At 40.3% G+C, this 22008-nt stretch overlaps 1 protein-coding gene across 6 annotated transcripts in view; it reads right to left on the minus strand.

Annotated features, from left to right (window-relative positions):
• Positions 1–6586: 6586 nt before the first annotated feature.
• The window catches only part of MTUS1 (microtubule associated scaffold protein 1), a 109404-nt gene continuing 93982 nt past the window's right edge, over positions 6587–22008 (minus strand). For all 6 annotated transcript variants that reach the window (XM_087724477.1, XM_087724473.1, XM_087724474.1 and 3 more), the window contains 7 exons: positions 16000–16214; positions 15352–15457; positions 15054–15127; positions 14316–14411; positions 13596–13712; positions 9815–9912; positions 6587–8676 (listed from right to left, as the gene is read on the minus strand). In XM_087724477.1, the coding sequence (XP_087580603.1) occupies positions 8460–8676; positions 9815–9912; positions 13596–13712; positions 14316–14411; positions 15054–15127; positions 15352–15457; positions 16000–16214 (923 nt within the window). In that variant the 3' untranslated portion in view covers positions 6587–8459. The remainder of the gene's footprint in view (positions 8677–9814; positions 9913–13595; positions 13713–14315; positions 14412–15053; positions 15128–15351; positions 15458–15999; positions 16215–22008) is intronic.

Consider the following 22008-nt stretch of genomic DNA (forward strand, 5'->3'; position numbering starts at 1 on the left):
TTGGTGTTTACCGATTATGATGTAATCTGACATTCTTGCTGAAATTATGGTGAATGGTGTGATGCAGCTTTTAACTCTTCTGTTCCTCCCTTGGAGATAGTATGCCATTTTTAGATCTTTTCCTAAATTCTAAAAATAATTAGAACTGTATTAGATTTAATCACACACACAGATGTGGCTGTTCCTATGATCAAATAATTTTGCTCTAATCTTCATAGAAGATAAATAGTGCCACTTTAGAAGTCTATATAAGAAGCAAGCCTTATTTTTTTCCCTGTCAAGTATGTAATAAACTGCAATGTAAGAGAATATCTTTATCGTGGTTCAACAATCTCATGGAGCAGGCTTTGATAATCACAGATTGCATTATTTACTTTCTGCTCAGAGTTTCCTACTGTGTTTTTTTCTTTTCTTTTTGACAAGTCTGGATTGATGCATCCTTCTCAGGGTTGGTATTCACTTACCTTCCCTACTGGTTCACAAATGTGAGTGTGCGTCCAACCATGTCCACGCATGTGCTCTGCCTTCCACGCATGTGCTTCGCCTAAAAAAAGGACCTAAATGGGATGCCGTAGAGCTGGCGCAGGTGAGCAGGGCCACAAGCAATTTCTGCTACAAGGTTTGGGCAAGCCGGTCAGAACCGGCAGAAGACCACTTATGTTCCTTCTCCCAAACTATGTCAATAATATGCCTCCTTTTACAATCCTTGTCAATTAATTCTTCGGTATTTGGGGCCATTAAGGCCCAGTTGATTTGGGGAAGCTCCGTAACTCCTTGTAGTGAGGAGCATGTCAGTTCCAGGTAACTCTCACATGGCAACCATTTGCACTTATGATGGTGATTAAAAAGTAACTTTACAGCAGCCCTTACATTCATGACCTTCACGGGTCTGAAAGCAAAGGAAAGCTGAAGAAAGATTGTAAGTACAGATGTGGTTTCACTTAGTGACCACTTTGCTTAACAAAAAGGTTACTGGTCCCAACTGTGGTTGCAAAACAAGGTGTCTGTCTGTCTTTGCTATTGTAAAAAAAAAAAAGACAGCTTCTTCAAACTGAGCTCAAAGTCTGGTGATCTCTTTTCACATCTATATCATTTTCTTGGCAACAATTCAGAAGTTAGCTTCCTGATTTCCCAATCTAGTGTACAAGCATGGCATTTTTTTAATGGTCTCCATTTCAAGTACTAGCCAGGGAACCCATACTGACAAATGGAACAGCAGCATTACTTTTATACAGTACAGAGCATTTTTAATGGTGGAATGGACCTGTTTCATTTATGTTCTAAATCAGGGTGTCAAACTCAAGGCCCATAGGCCAAATCCGTTCCATGGGCTGCAGGAGGCTATTGTGGCTGAAAATGGAGCCCAGGAGGCATGGCTCTCCTGGACTCAGTTTCAGGCGCAACAGCCTCCTGCAGCGCTCTGCCAGTGAAAACAAAGCTCCATTTTCACTGGCAGAGGGCTGCAGGGGATCCCCTGCAGCCCCACCCAGGCCTCCACAGATGCCCCTGACATGAGTGACATTGAGCTGCCCATGCCCACCCCAACCATGCCTTCCCGGTCAAACAACCCTGATGAGGCCCTCAATGACATCGAGTTTGACACCCATGTTCCCAACCATCTCTCCCAATTGATTTGAAGAGGCTTATTTGAGATAGCACAATAGGATATCAAAGCTTTAGGACTACAGTGCAGGAAGGGCCGTTGCTTAGCTGAAGATGCATAAGTATCTTCCAAACATATCAGATGCCCGTCTTATGAAACTCGATATTTACATTCATCTTATTCAACCTGATTTTCCTTTATGAACAAAAATATACTCTGATAATACTTCTCACAAGAAATGTTAAAAAATTTAAATGGATATTTATGTAATCATTTGTTGTTTACATTTGTACCTTGCCTTTCTTGCACTCTCTTTTTTGATTAACAATCCACAATCCAGTGAAATAGATCAGGCTGAGCGAGAATTACTCATTCTCCTAGGTAGCTTTTGTGGCTGAGAATAAACTAGCGTGTGGGTTCTTCACACCTAATCCGACACTACTACAAATCACAATATGGCTGCTTATTATTAAAATTCAACAAAGGAAAGCATCTTTCCGATGCTCACAATGCCATTTATTATTATCTAATTCTGTCTTTTATTATCTGAGGAAAAGATTAAAAACAATTTAACAATTTGTCTATAGCAAGACAATTTTACCATCTTCAGCTAAGCAATAGTCCTTCCAGCAAAATGAATACAATATTCTAACAATAATGGATAGAACTCTTTTAGAAGTTCATAAAAACCTTTTAGCATAAAATCCATCACCCATGATATGATGGATGATCTACACATGTTCTTCACCAGGACTGCTTAGAAGAACCATTCAACACCCACCCCCCTTACATCTTCCACAATCTACTGCAGTGGTATTTCTTCATATTAACGGGCCATGCACATAATAAAAGTAAACGCATTCCATTCTGCCCCATGTTCATAAAAGAACAACAGCATGTTGCTTATATGCATAATTAAAATGTAATTAACATTTAACTTTAAGTTGTTCATGAAAAGTATATATATATACTTCAGGGGTGGGTTTCAAAAATTGTTTGAACCTACTCGGTGGGCGTGGCCTCCTTTGTGGGAGTGGCTTGCTACACATGCGACCGGATGGGAGTGGCTTGCTAATGCCGCCGCTACCACTGTCCCCGCTACCGCCACTGCCGCTACCGCTGCCCCCCCACCTGCCTTCGGCCACGTAGTGCACACGAGCCCGCGGCTTTTGCAAGGGACGGCCTGGAGGCCTTCCCTCGCGAAAGCTAGGCCGCCCCCCCCACTTCAGCTGCTAACGCCACTAATGCCGCTAATGCCTCCGCCGCTAACGCCGCCCCCACCCGCCTTCGGCCACGTAGTGCATGCGAGGCCGCGGCTTTTGCAAGGGAAGGCCTGGAGGCCTTCCCTCGCGAAAGATAGGCTGCCCCCCCACTTCAGCCACTAATGCTGCTAACGCCTCCGCCGCTAATGCCTGGAGGCCTTCCCTCACGAAAGCTGGGCCGCCGCCACCCACCCGAAGCTTCCCGAGTTCTGCTGCTGGGGCTTTGTTGCTTACCTGAGGGGGAAGCAGCAAGCGAAGGCCGAAGGGAATTTTCAAATGGAGGTCAAGCGCGAAAAAAGCTTCGCTTCGCCTCCAGCCTGCTCACTGATTGGTGGACTCCAGCCAATCAGTGAGAGGCAGGCTGGGCTTAGTGCGGACAGGCGGGGGAGCGAGGGAGCGAGCTGCGGATGGGCGGGGGAATGAGCAAGTGAGCTGCGACACGCCGGCAAAAGGGCGCTTTGCAGCAACAGGGGCCAGGACCAGTACTGGCGTTCCCGGAAGTTAATTACTTCCGGGTTCACCGACGAACCAGTTCGTACGAACTGGTGCGAACCGGGAGGAACCCACCCGATATACCTTATAACAAAGAAGAGGATCTGTTGCCTTTATAGACAAGATGAAGGCATGCAAACAACAACACTGACTGCTCCATATCCTAATCAAAGTGATCAGTTGGTATCCTAAGTTAAGGACTACTTGCAATCTGTTTCCATAAGTATATGCATACACTCCTTCCTTCCTTCTCTCCTTTCTTCCACAGAAACAGCAAAAGAGAAAAAAAAATCAGGGTGAAGTGAAGGTGAAGCATGAAGAAGGAAAAACTGAATTGGGGAAATATAAACAAAGGGGGAGAAATGACAAGGAAATAAATGAATTTGGCACTATCTAGGCCTAATAAAAGGGTTAAAATTCAACTGGCAAATTCTTGCAAATTTTGTCTGCTAAGGAATCTGCACTTTTCAGCACTGGTGTCTGCAGTCATTTTCATACCCCTTTCATTATTTTGTTTTTAATCAGCAATTTAAAACACTCCACTTCACACTCATATGCACTTCTACATTGCCTATGTAGCAATAAAAGGCACACATTTTATATTTCCAAGTTATTATCCTCTAATCTTATACGGGATATTTATCTGTAGAAACTTCTATCCATAGGTGGAAATCTATGACCCAATATAGATCCCCACGCTATGTCACAACACTGCCACCTCATCTTGACTTGGATGCCATTTATTACTAAAATAAATGGACTAGAAAACCTCTCAGTTCTATTCTGGTCCCTTCAGTTCTATTCTGATGGATTGAATATATGATCTCTTCAGGGATGGGTTCCTACCGGTCGTTGCCGGGTCTTGTGGACCGGTTGGTCGGTGAACCCAGAAGTAATTAACTTCCGGGAATGCCAGTACCGGTCCTGGCCCCTGTCGCTGCAAAGCGCCCTTGCCGACAAGGCAGCGCGACTTGCTCGGCATGTAGAAACAGCAAAAGAAGGAACAGGAGAGGAGTTCCAAGCGGGGCTTTTCAAACAGCCGAACTCCTCTCCTGTCCCTTTCTTTTGCTGTTTGAACAAGCCGTGCGGGTTGCGCTCCCTTTTCTATCACAGCCACCTCATTTCCAATTGGGGGAGGAGGAAAGAAATCATTTTTTCTGTCTCTCTCCATGGATCCCCACCCCAATTGGAAATGAGGTGGCTGTGATAGAAATGAGCTGGCTATGAAAGACAAGGGAGTGCGACCCGCACTGCATGTACACACAGCAAAAGAAGGAGAGGAGTTCCATGCAGGGCTTTCCAAACAGCCAAACTCCTCTCCTGTCCCTTCTTTTGCTCTTTGAACAAGCCACACGGGTTGCACTCCCTTGTCCTGGCTGCCCCGCTGCCCACACACACCTATGTTTTCCAAGGCATGGAGTGATTCCGGAGCCCATCCATCACCCCCATGGAAAACATAAGCACGCACACACAGCCTGCACAATTACAGCCCCAGAGAGTGGAGACTCTCGGAAGGAAGCCAGAGGCAGCAGGGCAGCCGGGTCCCTTGCCCTCAGAGGGAGGAAGGGCCAGTTGGGAGAGCGGCTTTGGTCCTGCTGCCTCTGGTGGACGAAGCTTTACTGGCCCACGGTGAAGATTCTGTCCCTCATCCCAGAGCCTTTAGAACTTGTTCTCATTCGCCCAGGCTTGTGTAGAGGCTTCACTCTCTGGGCCTGTTATTGTGCAGGCTGTGTGTGTGCGCATATGTTTTCCATGGGGGTCACAGATGGGCTCTGGAGTTGCTCCACGGCATGGGGCTGTGGCTGGAACACGAGGAACATGAGGGGAACCAGCAGGGCCTCGTCCTTCTGAAGAGGACCTGTCCCCAAAGAGGGCAGATGTGGTGACATTGGTCTTGGGATGTTCTGCAGAGCCCCCCAGGGAAGAACGCCGCTGCCAGGTACTTTTAATCATATATTTTGCTCCCATGTCTGCAGAATGCTGCAAAAAACATGAATACAGGCCAGTTGTTGAGTGTTTCAAATGTGATTGGAACATTCAACAAGGTGACCACAGTATGTATGTGTGTGTCTGTTTCTGTGTCTATGTGTGTGTGTGTGTGTGATAGAGACAGACAGACAGAGGCACAGAGAGATAGAGGGAATGAGAGACAGACACAGAGGGAGGGAGGAGAGAGATACACACACAGAGAGAGACAGACACAGAGAATCACATAGAGACACACAGAGGGAGGGAGGGAGGGAGAGGCAAAGACACACACACACATACACACAGAGAGAGAGAAAGAGAAAGGAAGAAATAAAGAAAGAAAGAAAAAAGAAAAAGAGTGAGAGAGATGAAAGAAAAAAGACAAAAGGGACAGAGAGACAAAAGGAAAGAGAGAGAGAGAGAGAGAGAGAGAGAGAGAAAGAAAGAAAGAAAGAAAGAAAGAAAGAAAGAAAGAAAGAAAGAAAGAAAGAAAGAAAGAAAGAAAGAAAGAAAGAACATGCCCGGCAAGCCACTCCTACCAGGTGATATGGCCAGCAAGTCACTCCCACAAAGGAGGCCACACCCACAGAGTAGGTTCCACAAATTTTTGAAACCCACCACTGGATCTCCTCCACCATGCCTGGTTCTCACTGGTCCTTGAAGACCCAGTTTTCAGAGACAAGATCAGATGCATGAGATCAATGCTAAAATCCAAATAATTGGGAGAAGTGGTGATTGCAAGATGGTCACCACTATCAGATATTTTGTATGTTTATATTTCCTCTTACACATAGGGATCAAATGAACCTCCATAGAATTTGCAATTTTACTCCTTTTGAAACTCATCTGATTCTTGCATGTTTTCATCCGTTGTTCTGTAGTTAACCTAGAACTTAATTGAAATACAAATTGAAACATGGCAAGAAACTCCACTGAGTAAAAATTTATAATAAAGCTCAATGTTCTTTTCCCTAGTCTTGGAAGATATATCCACATAGCTGAACATACATAGTATGGGAGATAGTTTTTCATTACACCAAAGAAATCACATGCATAATGTCTGCTAAATTAAAGCATTTTTTTCCAAGGGTTTTCTGAAATCTGAAAATTACTGTTTTGATGTCTGCAACTCTAAGCCCAGTCTAAATAGAAACCACTTTGGTTTAAATGACTCACAATTTGGAAGGAAGGCTTCTATATACATAACATACTTTATATTACTTTGGCTTCAGAGATTTGCTTACACTTAAAAAGGCAAGAATTTTAAAGCAGTAAAAAAATTTATTTTAATTTTTGACACTCAATACATGTGATCAAATATGACCTTACCAAAGAAATAGATAGCTTCAAGACATATTTCTAAGCCAAATTTCAGCCTACACCAAATGTTCATGGTTATACAAATCAGTCTCTGGACAACAGTTTATTGAGAAGTGCTAGCATCTCTAGCTACAACAGCATGTACTGTTCCTTAAATGGGTTTGGGCAAGTAAAATATTCCATACACAATGCACAATTAAAATATTTTATCCTTGAATTTTTCATATTACCAAATATAATATGCTTCCATAATTCAAGAATAACTAAAATCTTTCCCCCTTCAAGCCAACATTTTGCTTTCTAAACAAATATCTAATTTGACATTTTGTTCTCCCTGCTTATAGAAGATTATTCAAAGGTCCCCTTCTTTAATTTTATGAAAGAGACAAAGGAAATCTTGAAATATCATTGCCAACCTTAGACTAACAGTTAATCACTAAATAACAAAGAGATATCAGTTCATTGTTAGATTGTATTAATAACAGACCAAACCATAGGATTTAAAAATCCCGCCTATATCAGAAAGCAGAGACAATTTTTAGAGCTCATTGTACAAATAAGAGATTTTAAATCTCAGAAAAATCAAAACTGAATAGGTCATTAACAAGAGCAGACATGCACAATGCTGTTTTTAAATTTGCAATGCAGAATTAAATGCTACTCAAGAGATAAGTATCTTTCTATTACAAAACAAATTTTGTTTAATTCAAGATGGTCAAAGAAAACTTATCAAATGAAACCGAGGGTAATGAATTCTTCAGCCAATGGGAAAATGTTAATAGATCTGTTACTGATGAATGTAATGAATAGATTGCTCCTTATAGCATTTACTGAATAAAGTGCACATTGATAAATTATCAGCTCTGTATATTACAAAGCAACACGATACATTTCTATAGCCTCTTGCTTCTCTTAAAATAAGCACATCTGCACTGTTTTCCTCCTGAATGCAGTGCTCTGAAGCACTGCTATTTTGAGTCAGATAAGACCCTGTAGATACTGATACTAATGTTTATATGTATGTTTGAATTATCTACTACACTGATGTGCGTTTTTTGTAAAGGCTAAATAATATAGCTAAAGGAAAACAATTTAATTCTGTCATATATATGGAGAAGATGAAAAATAATATTTTGGACAATGTAATTATGCCTGGAAAGGAGATGATCAAACTCATTACATTCCACAATGAAACAGGTAAGACAATGAAACAGAAATAGCATCTCCTTTCAATCATTTACTAAACTGAAGTACAGAGATAAGAGGGAACATATAGTACAAGTGGCAGTTTTTCTTTAGTCCCAAGAAAGGGGGAAAAACATTGATAAAACATGCATAATGAGAAAATTTTATTCATGAATAACATGACCCTAATTTCTTCTGTGTTTATCCTCTATCATATACATGGCAAAGGTGGTATGCTGCATCATTTATGCACACCCAGAGTCTCAAGAACTATCTATAATGAGGAACGTATTAAAGGTTGCAATCATTTATTTATAAGCCCCTGAGCAATTTTTCCCTAGAGTTAGGTGAAAAAGGCAAAAGTGAACAAGATATTTCTTGCTCTTTAAGTGCTTTGTGCAACAACTTTTGGAGAAGTTATTTCTGAAGTCCTTTTTCTTTAACAAGGATGACCACAGTTGCGTTTCCTGCTCCTGAAGATATTTCTCAATGCAGTTCTTTCCAGTTGTATTTCAGACACAGTGAAGCACAGCTGCATTTTTGTAGCTTTTTGCTCCCTCAAACCATGTTTTCAGTTCTGCAGAGTTTGAAGGAAATGCCTGAAGGGAGAGTGTCTTTTCACAATGGTGTCATCTGGGTGACACAGTGGGGCTGGAGAAAGAGCTGGAATTTCTTGGTGACTGAAAGGCCAGTGGTGGAGTACCAGGGGAGAGTTTTCTTGGACTGCAAAGGTCCCCATTGTGTAGCTTCCACAAAAGTTCTTCATTTTCCATCGATAGGCGTTTATTTACCTTGGATTCTTTCTCCAAAGATTCTTGCAAAACTGCTTGCTCAGTGGAAAGTTGCCTGTTCGTTTTAAAATAAAAATGATAAATGAGACCTTCTTACCTTCAAACAGATTTGCCCTATTCTTCTTTTAGAACAAGCTGTAAAGGCTTCAGCTGGACAATTCTCCCCGCTTCTCTGGGGTGGGGATGCAGGTGGTTCTTCCAGAACCTACGAACTCTCCATTGAATTAGCAGTAGATTTTCCCCCTTTCAAAATTACAAACTTGGACAAATGAAGGCTTAGTTGAGCACAATAAAACCGTCAACTTATTTCTCATGTTCTTCACTCTTATTGGTGCCCATCTATCAGTGGTGGGATTCAAAAATTTGTACTACTGGTTCTGTGGGCGTGGGTTGGTGGGTATGGTGTGGCTTGGTGGGCGTGGCAGGGGAAGGTTACTGCAAAATCCCCATTCCCTCAGCTGAGATTCAGGAAGCGGAGCCGTCAGAGGTGGTATTACCAGTTCTCCGAACTACTCAAAATTTCCGCTACCAGTTCTCCAGAACTGGTCAGACCCGGCTGAAAACCACCTCTGCTATCTATTAGAGGAAACTAGTAATCCTATTAGAGGAATAATATAATAACTGCAATAGGATTTTCTTCTCAAGGTGCTTGTAGAATGTTTTTCTCCCAGATGCAAGAGATGATAGCAAGCAAACAAAGAAATTATTTTTTAAAAATTTGAACTTAAACTTTTGATAGTCCCCAGAGAACATTATTTCACTGTACTGACCTTCAAAAGATACTTTTACTTTTATTTGAATTTTAGTCCCACTTTATTATACTAGATTTAGAACAGTTTGTATCATGGCTTTATCTGAATACATCAATGATATTAGGGTCAAATGCAGACTTCCCCAGAGTGAGCTTTAGTGCGGCGGCAGTGTGACCATGACTGAATTGTAATTTTAAATGGGCCAGAGGAGAAATATAATTAAGTATAAGAGGAATCATTATATTTCTCTGTTTAATTAATTTAAATAGCATTCAAGTTTATTTACTGCAACTATATTTATTCATCCTGGCCCTCTTCATTTTTTGATTACTATTCTTGACATGTCACTCAAAGTCCAAGGCAATTCTGGAAAACGTTTGCATGCACTCTGTTCTAAATTCCCCACATGAAGGATAGGTTAGAGTTGAGCTTTTAAAATACCTGGAAAGTTCCATATGTTTGTCCATCCGAGCTTTTAATTCTTCATTCCCTTGTTGAAGTTTTCTCATTTTCTCTACCAGGGCAGTGTTGCTCTCCACCTTGGATAAAAAATCAAATTCCAATTCCAATTTTAATAGATTTGTATGCCGCCCAATCCCGAAGGACTCCGGGTGGCTTACATAAAAACAGTTTAAAAGCATTTTAAAAAGTTTAAAATACAGGACAGAAACGAGTTAAAAGAAGGACACAACATTCACTCGATCTTAATGGGGCTGAAGGTCAATCTAGATCAACAGCCCCAGGCCTGCCGGAACAGCCAGGTCTTAACAGACTTACGGAAGGCCGAGAGAGTGGGGAGGGTCCAGATCTCAGGAGGTACATCGTTCCAGAGGGCCGGGGCAGCTACAGAGAAGGCTCTTCCCCGAGGAGCTGCCAGACGACACTGTGTAGTCGACGGTACTCAGAGAAGGCCCGTCCTGTGCGATCTTATTGGGCGCTGGGAAGTATGTTGCAGGAGGCGGTCATGGAGATATCCAGGTCCTAGGCCATGTAGGGCTTTAAAGGTAATAACCAGCACCTTGAAGCGTGTTCAGAGACCAATAGGGAGCCAGTGCAGCTTGCAGAGGATAGGTGTAACGTGGGTGTACCTAGGTGCACCCAATAGCGCTCGCGCATCTGCATTCTGGACCAATTGTAGTCTCCGAACACTCTTCAAGGGCAGCCCCATGTAGAGCGCATTACAGTAGTCAAGCCTTGAGGTGACGAGGGCATGAGTGATCATTTGGAGTGCCTCCTGGTCCAGGGCACCTGGGCAAAAGCTCCCCTGGTCACAGCTGACAAATGATGTTCTAATATCAGTTGCGGGTCCAGGAGAACACCCAAGTTGCGGGCCCTCTCTGAGGGGTGTAAGATTTCACTCCCCAGGTTTAAAGGTGGAATATCTGGACTATTTTTGGGAGGAGCATCCAAACCCACTCTGTCTTGTCAGGGTTCAGCGCAAGCTTGTTCATTCCCATCCAGACCCTGACAGCTTCCAGGCACTGGCACATTACTTCTACCGCTTCACTGAGTTGGCACAGGGCGGACAGATACAGCTGGGTATCGTCCGCATACTGGTGGTATTTAATCCCGTACCGACGAATGATCTCACCCAGCAGCTTCATGTAGATGTTAAATAGGAGGGGGGACAGGACCGAACCCTGCAGCACCCCATATTCCAGGGGCCTAGGGGTCGACCTCTATCCTCCGACCAACACTGACTGCGACCTGCCAGAGAGGTAAGAGGAGAACCACCATAAAATGGTGCCTCCCACTCCCACCTCTTCCAGCCGCCACAGAAGGATACCATGGTCGATGGTATTGAAGGCCGCTGAGAGGTCAAGAAGCACCAGGATAGAGGAATGCCCTCTATCCCTGGCTTGCCAGAGATCATCGGTCAATGCGACCAAAGCGGTTTCGGTGCAGTAACCAGGCCTGAAACCAGACTGAAAGTGATCTAGATAATCCGCTTCGTCCAAGGGCCGCTGGAGTTGGGAGGCCACCACCTTCTCAACAACCTTCCCCAAGAATGGGAGGTTGGAGACTGGACGGTAGTTTTTAAGGACAGCTGGGTCCAGAGCAGGCTTCTTAAGGGAGGGGTCTCACCACCACTTCCTTCAAAGGTTGCGGGAAAGACCCCTCCCGAAGTGAGGTGTTTACAATCCTCTGGATCCAGCCTCGTGTCACCTCTCTGCTGGTTGAAACCAACCAGGAGGGACAAGGGTCCAGTATACAGATGGCGGTACTCATCGCTCCATTGGCCTTGTCCACTTCCTCAGGAGTGGCAAGCTGGAACTCACTCCACAAAATTTGATCAAGGCTCTCCCTCGGCATCTCTGCTGGCACTATTCAAATGGAGTCTAGGTCCGTCCGAATCTGAGTGACTTTGTCCGACAGAAACTGAACAAATTCCTCAGCTCTTCCCTGTAAGGGTTCACTCACATCCCTCCCTTTCAAGAGGGAGCGAGTTATCCTAAACATGGCGGCCAGGCAAGATTCTGCGGATGCAATAAGGGCGGAAAAATGGGCACATTTTGCCGCCCGTATCGCCACTAAATAAGACGTAATAAAGGTTCTTAGTAGTGTTTGGTCGGATTCGGAGTTTGCACATTTTTTGTTTGTTTGACCAACATAAAGGAATATTGAGCTAATGCATCAATGTTGCTAATCCTCTGAAGCATTTTTGTCAATTACAACGTTACACCAAATGTCTATTTATAAAGTGTAACCTAACAAACTCTGTTAGTATCTTGCCTCTGACAAAGTACACTACATATAGTTTTTAACCGAGAGCCAAGGTGGCACAGTGGTTAGGGTGCAGTACTGCAGGCCACTTCAGCTGACTGTTATCTGCAGTTCAGCGGTTTAAATCTCACCGGCTCAAAGTTGACTCAGCCTTCCATCCTTCTGAGGTGGGTGAAATGAGGACCCAGACTGTAGGGGCAATATGCTGACTCTGTAAACCGCTTAGAGAGGGCTGAAAGACCTATGAAACGGTATATAAGTCTAACTGCTATTGCTATTGCTAACTTGCTACAAAACAAATATTTTCAATAAAACCCAAAAGACTGACAATTATTTAAATGGATTTAGTTGAACTTAAAAGGCCTAGGCTCTTAATCTAAAAATATAGGAGAAAAGATTTAAGATTCAGTTTATTCCTAGTTTATCATGGGTATCTATTTAAGATAGTGATAGTCCAGTTCATTATATATTCTCCAGTTATGTAGTGCATAAAGTATACAGATGTGTATGCAGGGAGAGGGCAAGGAGAAGAGAATGAATGGATAGCTGGAATTTAAATATAATTGTAGCAGTGGAAAACTATCATCAGAAACCTTCTGATCTACTTAAAAGACATCAAGCAGATAGATGTAAGCTCTAAAAAACACCAGAACCCATAAGAGAAGATGGAAAACATCTAGTAATTCCAGTTCCCACCAGAGTTTGTAGTGCAAGGACAAAAATAAAATAAATTCAGGACAAGTATCCAATAATCTAGATAACCTTTTATATGATGGTATTTAAACTTCTATATTGCTAAGTTCCTAGAGTACTTGTTTGGCTTAAATATTTTGTCCTCATCAACAATGTCTATTGGAACAGACACTTATAGCATGATTCTTTAAGTACAAGCCATGAATGCAAAATAAAAATATGACTCCTATAGATTGAATAATAATTTTGGCCCCAAGACAGAGTATTTTAAGCTCAAAAGTCAGTTAATTAATGAAAATAATTCTCCTTTCTGATTAATGAACAAGAATTCTCAAGACAACTAATTATCATTTTGTTGAAGTTGTATGAAAACAAGAAATAATTTATACTGCATATTTTAAACATTCAGAGAATTGTGTTTTATCTCTGTAATATCTAACCAGCAATGCTTATATTGCAAAAAAAAAAAAAAAAAGGTGAAGTGGAAAGAAAATCACCATAGTTGGCTTCCAGGCATATTGCAGATTCCTGGCTAATAATGAAATCTGAACTAGCAACTTCAATTTTAGCTAGCGCAATGGGCTGGCTTTACATGGGATCACAAGCATATGCTAAAAGCTTATCCTCTCTCAAGATTAATATTCCTTCCTGAAATTAGTTACAAGCTAATTTATATGTATTTGTCCCATAGTAAAGAACATTTTTGGTGCCTGTTCCCAATTTCATACTTCAGTGATTTAAGTCTTTTTGCATTATCAGCACAAAAATGAGATTTTGGAGACCAGCACTTCAATGCAAAACTCACCAGTTTTTCCATCTTCAATAGTTTGTTATCTTGCTGGTGCAATTTCTCATTCTTTATTTCCAATACTGCTTTCAAACTTTCCAGTTCTTGTTCCAGATACATAATCTGAGGATTTTTCTGAAAATTTATATACAAAGATAAACATCTTTGGCCCTTCAACACTGCCATGTGTTTTAAATTAGGTGTATGATATATTGACTGGCTATAGATTTTCTTCGCCATACTTGGGAGCAAGGGATACGGAAAAATATAGATACTTGCAAACCACCATAGAACCCTACAGAAGTACTTGCATTGAATGGAGAAATTTATGAAAGTGGTATTTGTATTGGCTGCAAATATCCATGCATTGCCCAGTTCCAAATAACATTACTTTTGTAATTCCGCAAGGATTATGCTATGCTGAGTGATATCTTTTCTGGAATTCTGGGAGTTGGAAGTCCACAGATCGCACAGGGGCCATAGTTGCCAACACCTGTTTTAAGGGATGAAACTGGTGCCTTAAGCTTCTGCAAGCTTTACACAGTCCCTAATTTCCCCCACCCAACACAAAATATAGTACATTTATAGTCTGCACTCTATGAAAGCATTAAATCAATTGCAGCTTCTGGGCCATGTTTTTGTACCCAGTCACAGGGTTTGAAAAGTGCCTGATACCTGTGAAAGATTTCTACGTTTATAACAATATTTACAATATATACTATCCAATACCTTACTTACAGAGTTTGCTTTTTCTTTGGCTATTCGTTTTTGTTCTTCCAACTTGAGCTTTTCATTTAAGGAATCATTTTCACTTTGTAATTCAGCAATTTTTTTCTGAAACATTAAATATAGTCCAATATAACAATCAAGCCTCTAATACAGGGGTGTCAAACTCACGGTCCGCAGGCTGGATCTAACCCATGGGGTGCTTAGATCTGGCTGGCAGGGCTGCCCTAGAAACAGCAAAGGACTGGCCTCTGGTGCCTCTGCTAGTGAAAATGGAGCTCGGAACCGTTTCACTGACAAAGCACTGCAGGAGGCCCCTGCAGGCGTCCTGACACAAGTGATGTTGAGTTGGCCATGGCCCCTCACCCCCAGGTCAAACACAACCCTGATGTGGCCCTCAATGAAATCGAGTTTGACACCCCTGCCCTAACATAAAGCCAGGAATTATTTTAAAAAATACTATCAGAATAAAGGAAATTGGTAGAAGTCAGAAAAAGAAATGTGCTAAGATTCTTAATACTATTAGCTGGGCACCAGAGTGATACAATCTGTCAAACCAATCAGTATAAGCAATAAAGATGCTTAATAAAAACTAAAGTGCTGTGCTATATTAATAAGGACTAAGTATAAATATGGACTTTTTAAAGAGAGAAAAGTAAAGGTAAATTTTTTGAATAGTGGAGGCACATAAAATCTTGAAATAATTCATAGAAGTGTCTATGTATTAACAAACTGGGGAAAAATTCAGACCTCCAATTCTTCTTGCTTCTCATGGAAAGATTCTTCAAGTGACTTTCTTTCTAATTCATGGGTAGCCTTGAGTTCTGAAAAAAATTAGAGGTTTATTAAGAGGTAAGGTTCCCTAACATGCTTTTATTATAAGTTGTTGCAATAGCAAAAGATGAAGTTATATTTTAGTTAGAAGTAGAAAAATCCTGTATCCATGGTAAAAAAAAAAAATCTTTATGAGGCTTTTGAATGCTTTTAGATTTCTTTCTAAATATAACATCCTTAGTTATAATCACAGGAAAGAAATGAGACAATTTACCTGAACAAGAAGATTCATATTCCTTCTTCAACTCTTTTATCCTTTCTGCATGGCTGGTTTCAAGTTCTAGCTTAAAATTTTCATGTGTTATATTCAAGTTGTCAACCTAAAAAGTAACAATATTTAGGGTGTTTGTGTATAAAAATACTTATTTTGGGATAGGTGTGGTTCAGTCATTCCTTCTCAGACCTAGGAAGCAAGCAATGGCAAGCTACTTCCAAAAACATGTCAAGAAATCTGCAAGAACTTCTCCTAGCAGTTTCCAGGAATCAACACTGACTCAAAAGTGTGTGTGTGTGTGTGTCTGTGTGTGTGTAGATACATACACACATACACCAAACTAATTTCTGCAAGTGTTCCACAAACCCAACATAGCTCTTTATAGGGCTTTGATTTAATACAAATTTCAACATGATTTGCAACAAGGCCATCCTAGAAGGCTGCTGCATTTCAATGAACGTCTTAACTTTACTGCAAAATGAATAATAAAATTGACTCTGTGAAGATAGACATATTTATACATTTTTAAACTTCACTGCTGAGATTCCAGAGGAATGCATTAATATAAAAAAAACCTTAATTAAAGAATATTACAACAATTAAGCATTATGCTAAATAAATGCTCCATCTAACTCCAATTCCACTAACCTGCTCCTGAAGTTGTGCTTTGTATTTTTCAGCTTCTTCTATGCAGATACTCTGAAGTTTTTCACACTCAGCTGTGTAGAACTGTTTCAGCCGCTCTTCCAATTCCAATACATCACTTTGGTGCTGTTGGTTCAACTTCTGCACAAACCCTTCATAAGCTGCTTGCAATTCAGTTCGGTCTTTCTCCAATTTCTCACAGGCAGTGGTAGTAGTGACTTGATATGATAAATAATAATTTTTTCCTCTTACAATCAAGTAGTTTCACAAACACATCTTTGGCTTTTACAATTCTCCCCCCCACCCCAAGAATATACTCAATACAATAATTTCAAACAAAGTTTCCAGTAAAGAGAGAAACAATGCACTGGGGGTTTATTTATTGAATGTTAATTATTTCCAGGTTTAACCCTAAACATATCTGGTTTAAAAGACAGTTGGATAGCAGCTAATAGAAATACCTTTCTAGAAAAGTTGAAAAGCTACTAACAATCTAGGCCAGCACATAAAGTCATATAAATCATCCCACACTCTTTCCAAAGCCATAGTATCTGCATCCTAAACAATACAGTTGATTCAAGACACGTTTAACAAGATAATAGAGGTTTTATTTTTCCCCCAAAATCTTTCCCAGTGCTATCAAGTTGCTTAAAATAGGATTTGAGCTTTCTCCCTAGAAAGCACATGGTCTATCTAAATGATATTCTTGCCTTGTGGGATCCATTCAATTTCTCAGAAGTTTCCAATACTATTGATCTGATCTAAATACTAATTACAAGCAATGGTCCCAGCTCGTTTAAGATTCAGAAACAAATGCTGGGAATCTATCCATGTATTGCAAGTGTCCAATTCTTTGTCATATTCTTTTACACTTTTGTGAAACTGCTGGGAGAAATTACTAGGTAATGAAGCATTAGGATTTTTCAGCAAAAGTTTCTTACCTAGCAGAATTCTCCCTACCCCAAAATATGCAGCCCTAGTATTCAAAACTGTATGGAAGATTGAGTGCACTTCTAATATATAACCTTGGTCTCTAGTAATTATTCTACACTGGCAAAATTATATTTTAAACTATTCTTAACTCCAAATTTATGGTAATGCTAAATATAATCCTATAGTTTAATATATGTCTATGTAGTTATAAGGAGCCAAATGTGCTTCAAGAGACTTAAAATAGTCAGTTTGAGAAGAATTAATCTTGAATAACATTTAAATCTTTTAAAATAAATCATTTTAGTTAGGAACAAAATTCCCTCATAAGTCTTAGCTAGATATAGTAGGTTTAACATTTGTCTTTATTTTGGGTAATAAAGGGAAATAGTTTGCAGCTAAAATTCAGAGTGAGAAAGCACTCATGTTCTCAAATTAGCTTATTCTGTATTACAAAATTAAGATAACATCAGATTCTAGCTATAGTATGAAAACTGCCTTTTCTTTCATTTTGTTACCAAAAGTGTGTATATGAAGTTGACAAGAAATAGGCACACCTATTTCAGCTAGCAAATGGACTGACAATTTGCTAGTTTGTGGTACAGAAGGTCCTTGAAATGGCTCTAAACTAATGGTAGTTACAACCAGTCTCAAAGTTCCTGCTTGTTGCTGCAGCCCCATGATCACCTGATTGCAATCCAGGCATTTAGCAACTGTCCTAAATTTCTGGTCACGAGATCAAGATGTGCAACCTTTGGCCTTCCAAAAGCAAAATCAATGGGGAAGCCAACAAGAAATTGAAAGCCACGACCATGTGGAGTCCTGGCTTAACAATGGTAATCAGATACTGTTGGAACTGCCAACAGTAAGAAGTATGGTCATGTGACTCATGCTTTACAATCACATCACATAGCAACAGAAATTCTAGACTCAATTAGTTAAACGAGGGCTACTAATATTTTCACTTTTTAGGAATGGAGAAGGAAGGCAAAATGTATCTTCCGATTTGCTAGCAAAACAAATCTACATCTCTAGGAGGGGCATTTTTTCTTGGAGGATGCCTATTATCTATGCAGCTATCTTTTAAATGGCCAGGTATTTTTCTAGATTTTGACTTATGAGATTTAACCACAGTCCAGGCCTTCCGCACAGCCCTCAAGATCTGGCTATCCCGTCAGGCCTGGGGATAGGATTTATTCTCACCCCGCCCGAATGTTGAGTGAATGTTGTGTTTTTATGGTTAATTTTTTTACTCACGTTTTTTCTTTTTCTTTTAAGTCTTGTCTGGCACTCCCTTCCCCCATTGTTGTAAGCCGCCCTGAGTCCCCTCAGGGAAAAGGGCGGCATATAAATGTTCAATAAAATCTAAAAATCTAAAAATCTAATGCCAATTTAACCATTTTATCTTAGTTTCATTTGTTACTCTTCTTCTTTTACAACTTTTATTTTTAAACTGGTCCAAGAATTTGTTAAAGCATAATTTATATTTTGGAAAACTACTCTGATAATTTTGTAAAAGTGTAGATAATGTAATATTAATAATAAAGACTGCTACTGGTAATTATTTAAAAGGGAAAGCAAAGAAAAGAGAAAGGGAAAAAAACTAAAAGCCTTCCCTAACAAAGACCAGATTTCACTTTATTGGTCAAGCACAGGGGTTCCCAACCTCCGGGCTGCAGTCCACTACTGGGCTGTGGCCTATTTGGAACCGGGCCATGCATGAGGTGGGTCAGCGCACACATGCAGTTCCACATACAGTACATGTGCATCAGGCTGGTGCTAATGTGTGCCCACTGCTTGCATAGCCCGGTTCCCTTCTTCCACCCCAGCTGGGCCATCAAGGTGCAAAGATTGGGGTCTGCTGATCTAGCAGAAGTCCTGAACCTCAGAAGATCAACTACATTAATCTTCGGAGCTCTTGTTTTGTATTCCACTAAGAAAAGTTAGACAGATAAAACAGTGTCTTTTTGGGTAAAAGTCTTCAAACTTTTAAATATAATATTAAATAATATAAATAATATTTTATACTGTTTTTGCTTTAGTTTTTGTGGTGGGCTGTTTTACTGCCTAGCTTTTATGCTTTTCTGGGCAACAATATGTACGTACCAACACACATATATTGATTGACAAGAATAAACATTTTAAAAGCTGTCTTGAACGTTTCCAACTTGGTAGCCATTCTTGAGAACCTGACAACTTCATGATTTCCACGAACATTTCCTGCACATTTTCTTCACGGCCTACATATATGGAGGAGAGGATATCTGGTCTTCCCCAAATCTCTAACTTTTTAAACTGTGGGATAAAACGTGAACTTTTTTTTTTCAGTGTAGGATTTCAGCCTTGAAATTATCAGCATGCATCAGCCAGATGTCCTAAACAGGAACAAATTTCACACGGGGCACCAAACGGTCTAGTGCTATAGAAGCAGAAGTTGAAAAACACCTGGAGGCCACTACGCTGCCTGCACTTGATTATTGGGGATATTATCAAAAACATCTGGAAGGGTCCAACTTCCTGAAGAAGAAAAGAAGTGGACATGAAACAATTTCATCATCCTGGGATGCTTTCATATCTTTCCAGAATGAAATTCCATGCATATTAAAGAATAAAAAATACATTACAAAAGTTGAGGTCTTAAAAAAAACTGATGCAAAAAGCTAAACTATGCTTATTTATTTCAGAAGGCACCAATCCAACCCCAAATAAGTCAGATTGTTTGTGGGCCAAAAAATTGAGTTGTGGAAATTATTTTGCCTCTTCACCAGGGAAACAGAAAATATTGCTTGGCTTAATAACCAGTCATTGTGGTTCCTAGTTATCTGTTCCATTAAGACCTCTGGCATATGAAGGAGATTAGGAAAGGGAGGGTTCCTTCATTTGCCATGGAAACTGAAAAAGAAAACATGACTATCACCTGCAGTTTGGACAAAAGCCTTGCTGTTTTTTAGCTTCTCTAAACCAGAAAACAAATGGGGGAGGGGGAGGGGGAGAGGAAGAAGAACACGTATGGTGTTGGATGACCTTTTGCTAGAGAAGGAAGGACATCTGGCTCGGCAAAACAATTTCAGGACAGGACAACTATCTGAAAAAAAAGTCAACAGAGCTTTTAATTATAACTGATCTTAGTCAAGGACCTCATCATAGCAGAGCCGATAGTACTAACTACTTTTTCAAGAAGATACCAGATAGAAAATGCCAAAACTAATCCAGACAAGAAGCATAACCAGGAGTGCTACATCTATTGTTATATTATAAGCTAACATTAACAAAATCTTCGAAGACTGTATTTCTCCTTCCTTTCCTTTTATGCTCTGAAAAACTAAGGAATGTCTCTTCTGAAATATTTCCAACACATTTCCCACCGCTCTTCTCTGAGCTGAGATAGCTTTTGCAGGCTGGATTTTCTATCTGTGGTTCTCCCTCCTGCCCTCCAACATCATTCCCAATATCATTACACTAGGTGTAAGTGCATTTGGCATTACCTTTTCACAGGAAAACCTGTGTCAATTCACACCTTCCACATTGACAGCTTAAACTCACTAATACACTAACCAGCAACTTGAATCTTCTACAGGAATATAATCTTCTAATCCAGAGGTCTTCAAACTTGGCAACTTTAAGACTTGTGGACTTCAACTTCCAGAATTCTACAGCCAGCTATGCTACGCTGGCTGGAGAATTCTGGGAGTTGAAGTCCACAAGTCTTAAAGTTGCCAAGTTTGGGGACCCCTGCTCTAATCTCTGTTGAATCCTTATTCTCCCACTTTATTGTCCAGAAACACCTCCAATTTATCTAAATCCGTTTGATTGTTTTCTCTTGGTCTGTTATTGACATCAAAAACTAATTGAGCATGTGAATATTTTCTTTGGATTTCTATGGGAAAAGTGAGTTGCATACCATTCACATCCAGGAATCACAAAGCAGTAGGCAACCTCACGCAGCATGGGGTTATATATCATAACCCCAAAGCCTGACATATGCCATAACACAAAATCAGATTCTTCCACTATTGCTTTCTACCTTTAAAAATGACTAAGCTTTTGTTAATGGCTCCAAGATCTCCAAGCAATCTTGACACCAGAGAAAGAAAGAAACTAAATATAAAGTCTGGATGCTTTTTCTACAATGTTGGTGCCCACAGGACTAGGCTTGATCACTAGTAGCTAACCTGCTTTGTCAATGGGGGAAAGTAAGTAGCATGAGCAGTGGTAGGTTCAAGAGAGCTCACCAAAACAATTATTCATGGTACAGAATGAGCGGCCGTTCCTCTTGAAATAAACCAGAAAGAAGTTCAGCTTTGCATGCACAGACCTGATGTCTCACGTGTAGAATTGTTCAGTCAGTACAAAAATCCCCACAGAATTTAAGCCATTTAAGCAAAAGGGAACTGTTTTCAAAGTTATTAGATTTCATTAGCACAAAAAATACTACATACTCTCTATTGCCAAAAGTATTTGCTCACAACTGCTTCTGATTATTTGGATGGGTAAGTGAATACTTTTGGCAATATAGTGTATGTTGTAGATTTTTTTTAAAAAGCCTAAATTCTCAAAAGGGAGAAAAACATTCAAAATTGCTAATAAAAAATAATTTACAAGCATCATCACAATGCCATGCTTTGACAAATTTGTCCTCTTGAGGCAAAATAAGAACCATTAAGTCAATATGCTGATTAAGTGAAGGATAAGAATAAAATAGAATAGAATAACAGAGTTGGAAGGAACCTTGGTCTTCTAGTCCAACTCCCTGCTTCAGACAAATGGTTATCCAACATCTTCTTAAAAACTTCCAGTATTGGAGCATTTACAATTTCTGGAGGTAAGTTGTTCCACTGATTACCATAATTGTTATGTCAGGAAATTTCTCAGTATTAAATTGCTTCTCTCCTTGATTAGTTTCCACCCATTGCTTCTTGTTCTACCCTCAGGTGCCTTGGAGAATAGTTTGACTCCCTCTTCTTTGTGGCAACCCCTGCGATATTGGAACACTGCTATCACCCCTAGTCCTTCTTCTAAACTAGACATACCCAGTTCCAGCAACTGTTCTTCATATGTTTTAGCCTCCACTCCTCCAATCAT

The sequence above is a fragment of the Thamnophis sirtalis genome, unplaced genomic scaffold (assembly GCF_051295495.1).
Source record: "Thamnophis sirtalis isolate CommonGarterSnake01/CBP01778 unplaced genomic scaffold, rThaSir2_p1.2 scaffold_10, whole genome shotgun sequence".
NCBI classification, from domain to species: Eukaryota; Metazoa; Chordata; class Lepidosauria; order Squamata; family Natricidae; genus Thamnophis; species Thamnophis sirtalis.